At 37.7% G+C, this 13680-nt stretch overlaps 1 protein-coding gene across 1 annotated transcript in view; it reads right to left on the bottom strand.

Moving 5' to 3' along the window:
* LOC126095773 (sodium channel protein para) overlaps positions 1–13680 on the bottom strand; it is a 923047-nt gene that overhangs the window by 415164 nt on the left and 494203 nt on the right. The window contains exons 12-13 of the mRNA XM_049910580.1: positions 10013–10288; positions 7787–7886 (exon numbers count right to left, since the gene is read on the bottom strand). Of these exons, the coding sequence (XP_049766537.1) occupies positions 7787–7886; positions 10013–10288 (376 nt within the window). The remainder of the gene's footprint in view (positions 1–7786; positions 7887–10012; positions 10289–13680) is intronic.

Genomic DNA, 13680 nt, shown 5'->3' with positions numbered 1-13680 from the left:
TCTATCCGAAGGGCTGCAAATCCTTCAGGCATATTGGTGGTATATGACAAATTGTTTTATGTAGTAGCATGGGAAGTAAATTAATGACTAAATGGTGACCATCATCACAGAACAGTGAGAACAACTGTATGATACTAGGATATGTTAAATACCACACAATAATTTCCACACTCACCATAGCCATTTATTTGCCAATGTATCTTTCCATGACTGAAAGAGCAATATGTGGAAAATATTTTTGCAGTGATAACAATGTTACCACCGCAATGAAAACTGATTTCTAAGAGAAATGCCAGGCTCTACTATAACATAAAGCAAGAGAGCAAAGAAAAAATATTATACAGAAAAGTTCTGTCTGGGATAAATTTATACAAAGGTGCTCATCAGCTGTTCTCCTCATTTTCAGGATGCAAAAGTAAGTAGAGAATAGCACTCATTAAACCTAACTAACCTAAGGACAGCACACACATCCATGCCCAAGGCAGGATTTGAACCTGCGACCGTAGCAGGTGCGCAGTTCCGGACTGAAGCGCCTAGAACCGCTCGGCCACAGCAGGCGGAGTAAGAAGAAATGAAATTTTCGTCGAATATAACAGCTATTCCATTTATGATCGCATATATTTCCACAGCGAACTTTATGGATAAAATATTTTATTGCTCAATTATTGTGGTGATGTGGACAGATATATATGTTAACCACATTGCTGTTTATACAGTATATGTAATAATAAAAAGTGCTTGAAGCGGATAGTGAGTGATACATTATTTCATGTCTCGAATAACATGATAGCATAAGAAGTTATTATTTCACAGATAACAGACACAGCATTCAAAACAAGAATGGTAACAATGGAACTTTGCAAAGATGCGTGAACTTGTCTGAAAGCACAAAATGTGTTATTGCTAAGCAAAATAGAAAACACAGGATTATTTTACTTCTTCAGTTAACCGAGTGCCCAGCCGTGGTTCTCATTTACCTTCATTGTGCATATGGATAAATTATGGTCCTGAGCTTTTCGTTTGTTCCATGGTTACTGTCACTACTGGTAAGTGCTTACCGGGAATTTAGACAACCTTGAATTTGAGAGAGAGAGAACGTTCTTGAACTTAATTAAAGTGATGTAACTGTGTTCCAAGGAACTGTGCCATTACTACGTATACTAAGATTTCTGTGGGCATATCGGTAACTGCATGCCATTACAAGAACTAGTGAGGAGTCAGACTTAGTCTCCCTAACCTTCCTGGCTTATGTTGGCCACTGCCCGCCACGAGATGAAGTGATGGCTGGTGGCACTGAGGGCTCGTGGCGTAATAAGGAAAGTACAGGATGACCCAAAAGTCCGTTAGCATTGGAAAATTCAATATATCACGAAATAATGTAGGTAGAGAGGTAAAAATTGACGCATGTGCTTCAAATAACATGGAGTTTTATTAAAACCAAATAAGTGCAAAAAATCACCAAAGATGGCGTTTCATGTTATAAAAAGCAATAACACAACTCTACAAAATAAAATTTTTTTTTCGTTGCCAGGGAAGTTTGAACGAAAATGGGATATTGTTATGATACTCATTCCGAGTATATTTGTACTTTTTCCAAATTGGCTCTGGTTTTTGAGATATAGGTTATTTGTGGAAATGAGAGTTTCATGTGGATAATATCGACTGCAGGGTCCATATATGGTGTAATGTATTTGCTACCTGTTTTTTAATTAGTGATATTGTACTATCTTTATTAAACAATTGTGCTCAGGGAGTGCATCTGTGTGGTTGAGGATTACATCATGCAAACATCACACTGTCAGCATGTGTTCAGTCCTGTTGTGCGGTGCGTGTGTTGAAGATATTGAGGGTTGTGCAGATTTGAATTCGGCAGTACTCGACATTCATTTGTTGGCCGAGGTAATCCCCACAACAGCCGATAGGTAGCGTTCAGTGTAAACAAGAAAAATGGCGATGGTCGAAAGTCACACACATGTGCAGTGCAGCTTCAAGGAGACAGAACCTTTTCATCGTGACGTAGCAAATAAGAGGTGAGTATTCATTTCACACAAAACAATTAATGATGTTTGTTGGATGTGATTGACATGCAAATACAAGAAAGTTCTGCATAATATGTAGTATTTGTGCAATTTTGTTTTAGGAAAACATGAGTTCTTCACGCCGTCTTTGCGTGAACCATCCAGATGAGTTCTGCTACATTTGTGGTGAATACGTTCTTCAAAAGAACAAGAAGAATATCACTCCTTTTGTGAAGGAAGCGTATCTGGCATATTTCGGAATTAAACTTGGAGATCAAGACAAGGCGTGGGCACCCCATAAAGTTTGTAAATGCTGTGTGGAGTGCTTACAGCAGTGGACAAAACGAAAAAGGAAAAGCTTAAACTTCAGAGTGCCTATGGTATGGCGAGAGCAGAAGAACCATACAGATGATTGCTATTTTTGCATTGTTAATGTGAAAGGTTTTAATAGGTTCAAAAAACGAAAGTGGGAATATCCCGATTTGGAGTCAGCAAGAAGACCGGTGGTGCACAGCAACGATGTTCCTGTACCAACCTTCACAACATTACCCACGCTAACATCATCAGATGACGAGGTGCACGGTGAGGAATGTACAAGTAGTGGTTCGGAATACGAAGGACGTGAGACACAACCCCAGCAGTTCGACCAGAAGGAGCTCAGTGACTTGATACGAGAACTCAATCTTTCAAAGCAAGCATCAGAACTCTTAGCATCCAGGCTTAAGAAAAAGAACTGTCTTCATCCAAGTGTTAAAATAACAGCTTACTGGACGAGAGAAGAAAACCTTCTTCCATACTTCAACCAAGAAGAGGTTATAGTGTATTGCAGCAATATACCTGGACTTTTACTTGAATTGGGGCTGCCGGAATATAGACCAGAGGACTGGCGTCTCTTCATAGACAGTTCCACTAGAAGTTTAAAATGTGTTCTCCTACACAATGGCAATCGTTACGCATCTATTCCAATTGCCCACTCAACAAAACTTTGTGAAGCATATGCTAACATCAAGATGGTTCTGCAGAAAATTCAGTATATGCAGCACCAGTGGTTGATTTGTATTGATTTGAAAATGGTGAACTTCTTGCTTGGACAACAAAGTGGATACACAAAGCACCCATGTTTTATCTGCATGTGGGATAGTAGGGCAAAGCACGAACATTGGAAGCAGAAAACATGGCCTCCAAGGGAACATATGGCTGTTGGTGAAGCAAACATCATTAATGAACCTCTGGTTAGTAGGGACAAGATTGTTCTTCCACCATTACATATTAAGTTAGGACTAATGAAGCAATTCACCAAAGCTTTAGACAGAAATGGTAATTGCTTCACATACATCTGCAATACGTTCCCTGGACTCAGTAGTGAAAAACTTAAGGCAGGAATATTTGATGGTCCTCAAATTCGCAGGCTCTTCAACGATACCAATTTTACAAGTGTCATGACTGTCACTGAAGCATCGGCCTGGAACAGTTTTGTCGCCGTTTTAAAATGTTTTTTGGGCAATCATAAAGCTCCCAATTACGAGGAACTGATCAAAAACATGCTCACTAACTTTCAAAACTTAGGAGCTAACATGAGCATAAAATTGCACTTCCTTCACAGCCACTTGGATCGATTTCCTCGTAATCTAGGTGATTTCAGTGAGGAACAAGGAGAGCGGTTCCATCAAGATATGAAAGGAATAGAGGAAAGATATAAAGGAAGATGGGACAAGCATATGATGGCAGATTATTGCTGGAATCTGCAACGTGACTGTTCTGAAGAGACCTATAAAAGGAAAGCGTGCAGGAAGCGGTTCGTCATGGACGGAAAATGATATACTTATAGAGAAACTTTTCAATTATGTTTTATATGTGGACAAATGCCTATCAGGTTTTCATAGAAGCTATTTATAAAGATTATTTTCTTTTTTCATTGTAGTTTGTAGCGCTCGAGTTCAGTATTAGCAATTTTTTCTAATTTTTTGAATAAATCATGCATTATCTCAAAAACTAGAGCCAAACTGCATAAATGGTTGCTATATTCGTCCTCAGCACCACTAACCCATCCTAAAGCCACTCAAATATCCTTGGCAAGAAAATGAGTGTTGACCAGTGTAATTAGCAGAACAGTTGATTTTTACTAAAGACAATGTTCTTTATAACAAATGCTCAGAATATTGGCTGTCGTTCATCAGCAGTACCTGCAGTCGTGGGACAATGTTGTGACCAGCAGCACAGCATATCAGTAGGTACAGTGAGAAGTAGCCATCATGCTGTGTTTTAGCATCCATAATGGGGTCAAACATTCGCAGTAGACTTGAGACTCCAGGTAAACCTACAACCAGTAATCACATGGACTGACGTCAGGGGACATGTGAGGCCACGCATGACGGAAGTACAGCACACGATTCTCACCAAATGATGTGCAAGCGAGAACTTTCACATGTTTAGCAATGTGGGGTCGAGTGCCATCCTACATAAAAGTTGTATTTTCCAGCAGATTTTGATTAGCCAGGCTAGGGATGATCTGGCTCCCTCTCTCACTACAGCTCATTTTATACACGATTCTCATGCAGTGTCACTGACGTGTTGCTGTCCAGCGCCATCTGTTGTCCAGTTTTTGCACTCGTTTTTAGTTTCAGTGAAACCTCATGTCATTTCTGGTATGTGTCAATTTTTATCTCTCTGCATACATTATTCTGTGAATTACTGCATTTTCAAACATTTACATACTTCCGGGTCACCCCGTGTATATGTGGAGCAGAGACAAATGGAGGATCAATATAGCTATGAGACAGGCCACAAATGGGGGAATTGGGAGACGTGTGTGACTCTGAAAAAGTGCAGAATGTTACGGCACTGTGCCTACAAACGAGCATCATGGAAGCTGGTTGCATGTTCGCATGCTTCTGTCGCGAAGATCTGTGGGAAGTAGGTGAAGGAAAGCGAAGCCACGAGCAGGGGACGAGGTGCTGGGCGTGCATGCCTGGCGTCCAGAGGTTTATGCTCGCCCTGTAGCATAGGTTAGGCGGCGATCAGTAGCTGAAGTGAGGACGGAGTACAATGCCAGTGCAGGCGAAGGTGTTTCGGAGTACTGATAAACAATATAAAGAAATGTCTTAAGACACACTGACTTGAGCACAATAAGCACAAAGTAAAGTCATTAATAAAGGAAACAATTGTAAAGTATGAGTGTTAAACTATTTTACTTTTCAGATAAATTATTCCCTTATAGATTTCTTAAGGATGTTTTTGTTCTGTATGATGACCATCTATTGCTCTCATGACTAAATTCTACATCACAACAAAATTATTAATGAGAACACAATTACTGACTGAACCAGCATAAACAAAGGATGATACACTTTGATGATTCAATGACATCAAAGTTACTGCAACCCATGATACACTTGTGCTTCAGTAACTACACAGACTGTGTGTGGTTTCTAAACAAATTAAAAAAAGTCCTAGAATTTTGATGGCATTAATTAGATGTGCTCTTCGCTCTGCTACACAAAATTTTATAGAATATCATTCCTGTATTATCATCTGAATATCATTTCCCTGCAGAAAGCAGGTGCTGACAGATGTGAAAATTACCGAACTATCAGTTTAATAAGTCACAGCTGCAAAATAATAATGCGAATTCTTTACAGATGAATGGAAAAACTGGTAGAAGCTGACCTCGGGGAAGATCAGTTTAGATTCTGTAGAAATGTTGGAACACGTGAGGCAATACTGACCTTACGACTTATCTTAGAAGAAAGATTAAGGAAACGCAAACTTAAGTTTCTAGCATTTGTAGACGTAGAGAAAGCTTTTGACAGTGGTGACTGGAATACTCTCTTTCAAATTTTAAAGGTGGCAGGGGTAAAATACAGGGAGCGAAAGGCTATTTACAATTTGTACAGAAACCAGATGGCAGTTATAAGAGTCGAGGGACATGAAAGGGAAGCAGTTGTTGGGAAGGAAGTGAGACAGGGTTGTAGCCTCTCCCCGATGTTATTCAATCTGTATATTGAGCAATGCAGTAAAGGAAACAAAAGAAAAATTTGGAGTAGGTATTAAAATCCATGGAGAAGAAATAAAAACTTCGAGGTTCGCTGATGACATTTTAATTCTGTCAGAGACAGCAAAGGACTTGGAAGAGCAGTTGAACGGAATGTACAGTGTCTTGAAAGGAGGATATAAGATGAACATCAACAAAAGCAAAACGAGGATAATGGAACGTAGTCAAATTAAGTCAGGTGATGCTGAGGGAATTAGATTAGGAAATGATACACTTAAAGTAGTAAAGGAGTTTTGCTATTTGGGGAGCAAAATAACTGATGATGGTCGAAGTAGAGAGGATATAAAATGTAGACTGGCAACGGCAAGGAAAGCGTTTCTGGAGAAGAGAAATTTTTTAACATCGAGTATAGATTTAAGTGTCAGGAAGTCGTTTCTGAAAGTATTTGTATGGAGTGTAGCCATGTATGGAAGTGAAACATGGACAACATATAGTTTAGACAAGAAGAGAATAGAAGCTTTCAAAATGTGGTGCTACAGAAGAATGCTGAAGATTAGATGGGTAGATCACAAAACTAATGAGGAGGTATTGAATAGAATTGGGGAGAAGAGGAGTTTGTGGCACAACTTGACAAGAAGATGGGATTGGTTGGTAGGACATGTTCTTAGGCATCAGGGGATCACAAATTTAACACTGGAGGGCAGCGTGGAGGGTAAAAATCATAGAGGGAGACCAAGAGATGAGTACACAGCAGATTCAGAAGGATGTAGAGTGCAGTAAGTACTGGGAGATGAAGAAGCTTGCACAGGATAGAGTAGCATGGAGAGCTGCATCAAACCAGTCTCAGGACTGAAGACCACAACAACAACAACAACCATTTCCCTACATGTGTAAGTGTCTGCTCACTCTCTCCCAATGTATAATGAAGAAATAAGGAAGGAAGAACAAAGTTTAACATCCCACTGACATCAAGGTCATTAAAATAGAGCACAAGACTGGATTGTTTCAAGGGTGGGGAGGGAAAAACCTAAGGATCTTTCAAAGGAACCACCCTAGAATTTGGTGGAGTAATTTAGGGAACTCATGGAAAACCTAAATGTGGATGGTAGGACACAGATTTCAAGCATCTTCCTCATGAATGTTGGTTCAGCATGTTAACAGTGTGAACAAATAATGTGAAAGCCACTTTGCTGGCTTAGTCTGTTCCTCCCTTCAGTATAAAAGACATTTCATCTTTATAATCAACAAGAAATAATCTGTTCAATACAATTATGAATGATAAACTCTCCATTCGACAGATCAGCTGTATTTTTTTCTTATGTTATCATTGCATTAAATAGTCATTTCTACATATCAGATACCTAACAAATGTATTGCTCTAGTGAGCCAGTGCTGCTGCCAGCAGAAAACTACCTTTTAAGTTGTTTTTCATGTCTCTTTTTTTATTTAATATAGCCATAATACAATAATTTTTAGTTCTAATGCAACAGTCTTAATCACCCCTCTCTGTGCACTGTGAATACAGAGTCAGTCATAAATGAACTGAATGAAACTTAATTCATTTGCATGATGTATGTAATAACCGTAAGCACAACAGTCTAGGCACTGGCACTGCCATAAATACTAATCAGCACATCTTTCTTTATGTTGTTTTTCCAAATGTAGCATTCATCAAAACTGGATGCCAAATCTTTTATAGCAATATGTTGAAAAAATGCAACACATATGAGAAAAGCCATCACCTCTAAAAATAACTTTAGTTTCAAGACCAACATACCTTTCATATCAACAACAGTTTGTTGTTGTGTAGGCTCTATAAATGGATTGTCTTGATGTTTCATTTTAGCTGGTCCATCTTCACTGTCTAAAGAAGCATCCTGTAAGGAAAGAAATTACAACAGTGATAGCTTTATCACACATACCAACAACCATAATAAATATTATAATCGTATATACAACCTCTGACTATAAATTTCGGAGAATAGTCCTCTAAAGATAGTTACCTTACTGTCCTTCGAAATTGTCACCTCCCATAACTATGCCCTGCTGAGCTCTGCGATACATGTCCTGGAAACTTTGCATGATGCCTTCTTTTGGGATGGTGTTTAAAAGGTGCGTCACCTTTTGTTGGATGTCAGGAATATCACCAAATCTCTCTCCTTTCAAAGTGAGTTTGAGTCAAGGTTACAGAAATAAGACTGGAGGATTGAGATCCAGTGAGTATGGAGGACGTTCAAGTTACACCACCCCCTTTTTTGTCAGGAACTGTTTGACAATATTGGCTGAGTGTGGGCGAGTGTAGTCGTGAACAAAAAAACAGGAACCTTGTTGTGCATACTGGGGCCATCCCCTGAATAGACATTGTATGAAACAGGTCAAAATTTGAACATACCATGCAGCGTTCAACGTTGTTCCCTCAGACAGGAATTCCTTGTGGACAGTGCCATGACTATTGAAAAATGTGATGGGCATCGTTTTGATGCGTGATTTTTTGGCTCTGACCTTTTTCCAATGAGGTTATGTTGGAGAACACCATTCCATGCTTTGCCACTTGATTTCAGGGTCATACTGGAGAGACCAGGTTTCATCCTCAGTGACTATACAGTTCAAGAAATTGGGTATCGCGTCAAACGTTTCAACAAAATCCTGTGAAGCCTCTAAACGTGCCTGCTTCTGGTTGTGAGTCAAGTGATGTGGCACAAGACAACAACATGTTTTTCTCTTCCCTAACTCCTGGGACAGGATTTGTAGCATGGATTCACAGATCATCTGCAGTTCATCTACTATCATGCGCACAGTTAATCGATGGCCATTCATGACTAATGTCCTCACTTTCTCAATCTTTTCATCACTGACGTCAGTCGCCGGTCGTCCGATACAAGGATTGTCAGAAACACTTTTCTGGCCTCCTCGAAATGGGCAAACCACTCATACAAACACTTCCTGGACAGTGCTTGATTCCCATAAACACCAGCATTGCATGCATTTCTTTCAGTGTCTTGCCAAGCTTAAAACAAACCTTTAAATTGATCCTTTGCTTGTTCATTGTCCTGTTCTCAGTCCAGAACCAATGCACTAAACAAGCACTTCGTCCAACAAGTCTAACTTGGAACACACATGTTGCTCAATTGAACTATGGTGGGGGCTGCTATGCAGGTGCAGTGTTGTGAGTCGCCAGTGTTGCCCAATTGACCATTCTGACTTCATTCACCTAACTTTATTGTCAGAGGTTGTACTTACATAGAAAAGAATAGCTAGGTAGTTTTATTTACCAACAGAATGCATGTTAGATATATAACATGAATACAACCAATTAATTATAGAGAAATACCCACCAACATTCTCAGATTCCAGCAACCTCATGGATCCTCCCTCCTTCTTTGCTATACTTTTTCCCTCCATCTTCATCCCCCCTCCCTACTTTTTTTATGTTGACCTAGTTCTTAATTGCACTATTCATTTCTCTTCCCCCTAATCTATCTTTACTTCTCACTCTGTCCTTATCTTTTGTGGTCTGAGGCTGGTGCAGTTCTTACCATCATAAAACATCTGATCTCTTACTCTCTCTAACATCCCCCCTTTATCACTGTCTACCCGTGAGGCTCTCTCATCTTGTGGTTTGAGTGACACATTTTTCTATTTAACCTACCCACTGTATCCCTCTCACCTTCCCAAGGAAGGAACTATTGGCTCTGAAAGCTAAGACAGCACTTTACTTTTATATGCTTCTATTGACAGTAATAAACATTTCATCTCCTGAAAGTAAGTGCTGGGTAGCAATGCTCAAGTAAAGTGAACACATTTCCAACAGTTTTCACAGTTCTGATTTGTCCATGCTTGTAATTTTTAATGTTTAAACATTAATAGTTTGTTTCAAAATATTTACATGTGCTTTGTTGTTTTTGTTATCATTGAGATTGGAAGCACATTATTAATTTCACAATGTTCTAATGATTTTATGTAACTTAAATAAATTTAAGCAATATATATGACTTTCACTTACAAAAGGGTGCTTGTGGTTCATAGCAGCAGACATATAGGGCACAGTGTTTGGGGGAGCAGGATTGTTACGACTTCTTCCACGAAGTCGGCTCTCCTTTGTGACAGGAACACCACCAAGTAGGTCACCATGAGATGTATATGAAACTCGTGATGCATGTGAGGTATACGATGAATTTCGTGAACCAATGCTGGCATAGTAGACAGGAACCACTATAGCACCATTTTCTTCCGACATTGGTGTTACTGCATTTGAGTCATCCGCATATGGCAAGTGTTCCTGAAAGAACAAAATGTTAATTTTCATAACTGTATAACTATATACTAAACACTCTAATACCAGAGGATATGTGATGTTCATTTTATGATGTAATGTAAAGAATGCAGTTCTCTGACCTATCAGATGCCGTAATGTTGTACATTTATTAAATAATTTTTATTAATATTTATAATCAATTTTGTACAAAACAAGAAACTCCAACATGACTTTTTGCTTAGCAGTCATCTATCATCAAATTTCTTCATAGTTGAGACATAATCTAAAAGAAAGATACACTCTGAGTATACAATAATAAATACCTACAAATGATGATTATAAAACTAAACTTACCAGTCATAAGATGTAAACTGCCAAGTTTAATTTCAACCATTGACAAAATAACAAAAATTTAATCCCTCCAAGCCAAACAAAGCAATGTAAATGCAGCATGCAGCTAAAATTATATTTAAAATTAATCAGCAATACATTCTCATTAGAAATAACGAAATGAAGCTGTGTAAAAACGATTTTATGCAGCCATGCACTTCTATACCTCATTTCAAATGCAGAATGTGGAAAATAATGCCAAAAACTGAAAAATTTTAGTCAAACATAATTAGGGCCTACTAGTGTAGCAGCCAGAATGAGATTACATGTCTCTGAATTTGATGAGCCATCGCTTTCAAACTGCAAGCACTGATAAATATATATGTGCAGAGTGCTTGCGCACTATATTTCAGTGGAAACAGGAAAACGAGAAAGTTTTCTCCCATAGATTATAATATGTTAAAGTATTGTGACAAATGTAATGCCAAATCAAATACCAGAAATCAAGTGCAGTTCATTTATCAATTACCAGTCAATATTCTGCAATGGAAAAAAATGGACAAAAATTGTCTTTTTACCTCTGACTGGACAGAGAAAAAGGAAATAAATAAAAAATAACTAATGCATTGCGGAACTGGACATCAAAAAATGATCTGTCAGCAGCTACTCCTACCATCTACTGTAATTTCACAATCAGCTTGATGAAAGCTAATACAGCTGTTTCAGACTCTTAAGGTTTGGTAATGACTCTACACGGTAAATGATGCTTCTGGTTATTTTGTATTTCTTCATTCTTAGGGTATATGTTTACAACAATTCTGTCTTGTCATACAGTTTCCCTAACAATGGCAGCACAGCTTTTCCCATCAACAATACCATATAGCTGTCCCCAGAGTTCATCCCTGAAACTTTTTCAGCATCCATTCATGCTGCCCTTTACAGATACTCTCGACAACTAAAGATGATATATTCTTTCTTTGAGTTCCCTACAACATCCTTTTGAAACACACATTACCTTATGCAGTGCTCTGTATGCTCGTCCTATGACATCTTCGATGTGGTCTCCCCACTGCAGCTCCTGTTCAAAAACAAGAACATTATTTACAGTTTCCGTTTCTACTGCTCTCGCCCTCACCACTATGAAGCTATTGATGTCATATTAGTTTCTTAATGTCCTATTTTTTGTAAATTTTTCCATAAAAGCTTGACTTAGAAGACATAATCTGCCCTAAAATCCATACAAATGAATCCCTATTCAAATGAATCCCCATTCCAGTATCTTCTTCCAAAAAACAAGACACAATATTGTTAACAATTACCAGAACTGAAATACCAGTAATCAAAATATTCCCCTGTCCATTTGCAGCAACATTTACCACCCACAGAGTAAATGTGTGCCCAATGCCCATCTCTTAACAAATGAAACTGCCTGACAGATAGATCTGCTTTAGTGCCTCACTACTGCGGGATAGTCGCAGTTGCTGCTTCAGCAACTGTGACAGTTAGTCAAATAAAGCTGTACTCATTTTATGACACCATACACCTCAAACTACAGTACTCTATAAGCAAAACTGCTCAACACTTTTATTACATCATCAGAGCTTTAAAATACTAACAGATTCTATAGTGAATGATTATAATTATTCTTTCATTTCTCTCAGTGAGCAGCATACACCAAATTCAACCACATAATAATACTTCCACATATTATTCTTTTAAGTAGTATTCTTTGATTATTTCATAACTGTCTTAATTTTAATACAGAAATTTTTATTAAAAAGCAATTATTACAATCGATTTACTGCTTTAATAAGTCAGTAAGCCTTCTCATTCATGCCCATGAAGAACTTCATCTCATCCTGAAATGTTGATATATTAGTACATAATATGTCTTCATTTCTTTTCCCCACAGATTTCACAATGAACAATTAGAATTGGTGTAGCTTTTGAATTCTGTGACCCAAACTCCCAGTATATAATTATTAGCTTAACAAGTACTTCAAATTTTTGTTTAGGGCTCTTTATAGAACATATCCATGTTTGTTGTTTCATGAGGTATTTCTTATAGGTTTCAATAACGTTTAAAATCCACACAGTAGGCAGCAGGAGCTTGATCTAAATAAATACTGATTTATATCAGCTGCTTCAATTTTTGGTATCTTGGATTAACATCGGATAACACAACAGGCTTCTAAGCAAAGATATTATTTTCACTCAGTTCATATGCTTGAAGATAAACTTCAAGTTGTTGTGGTAAGTAAGTCATATTTAACCTACTCAATATTCAACTTCTGTTAAAACAGAGGCTAAAATCCTTGGCAGTTATTTGCAACTTCAACTTATAGCTACCAGAATAAAAGTCGGAAGGTAGTTCAAAAATAAACAAACCGTGTTCACAATGAATAATTAAATAAATGGAAGAAGAATACTCAGATTCAATTAACTATTTTCTTTAAAACATAAAATTATTTCCTTGTCTTGACAGAAAGTTTCATTAAAACGTAAATTAAAACTACAGATTGTATGTTAATCAACATGGGCAGGGGAAAAAAGGTCTAAGTGAAAAGGAAATTTATGTTGGCTGAAATACTATAGATGTTATTATGTAAATATTCAGTTAATTATTAGACTACATGTTATGACATTCATTTACAATTTTGATACATATTTTGTCAAGAACATTAACATATCTCTAATGGAAAGAATAAAAAGAAATAACTGACAAATCAACTGCTTCATGAATGAAGAGCATCCATTATGTAAACCATCAACAAATAAAAACTGCTTAGAAGCCAATGGCCACTTATGACAAGCTACTGCACCAATTTTTGACAAGCTGCAACTTACAAGTCATACCAGGCTAACCCAGATATAAAAAAAATAAATGTCATCACTTACTTATCTTATTAAAAAACCAAATTATATGAACAAAAACAAAAACGAAACTTCTAATAGAAAACCTGATCCACAAAATTCCTGATTATCTCTTCCCATACTTCTCCACAAAAACACTGGACTGAAGTGGTCAACAGATTAGTGTCTGCACAACCACAGAAATATACACAAAATGATAAATTATCTTCTGG

Source organism: Schistocerca cancellata, chromosome 8, assembly GCF_023864275.1.
Source record: "Schistocerca cancellata isolate TAMUIC-IGC-003103 chromosome 8, iqSchCanc2.1, whole genome shotgun sequence".
In the NCBI taxonomy this organism is placed as follows: domain Eukaryota; kingdom Metazoa; phylum Arthropoda; class Insecta; order Orthoptera; family Acrididae; genus Schistocerca; species Schistocerca cancellata.
The sequence above is the reverse complement of the archived record's forward strand: the minus strand, read 5'-3'. Positions and strand labels throughout refer to the sequence as shown.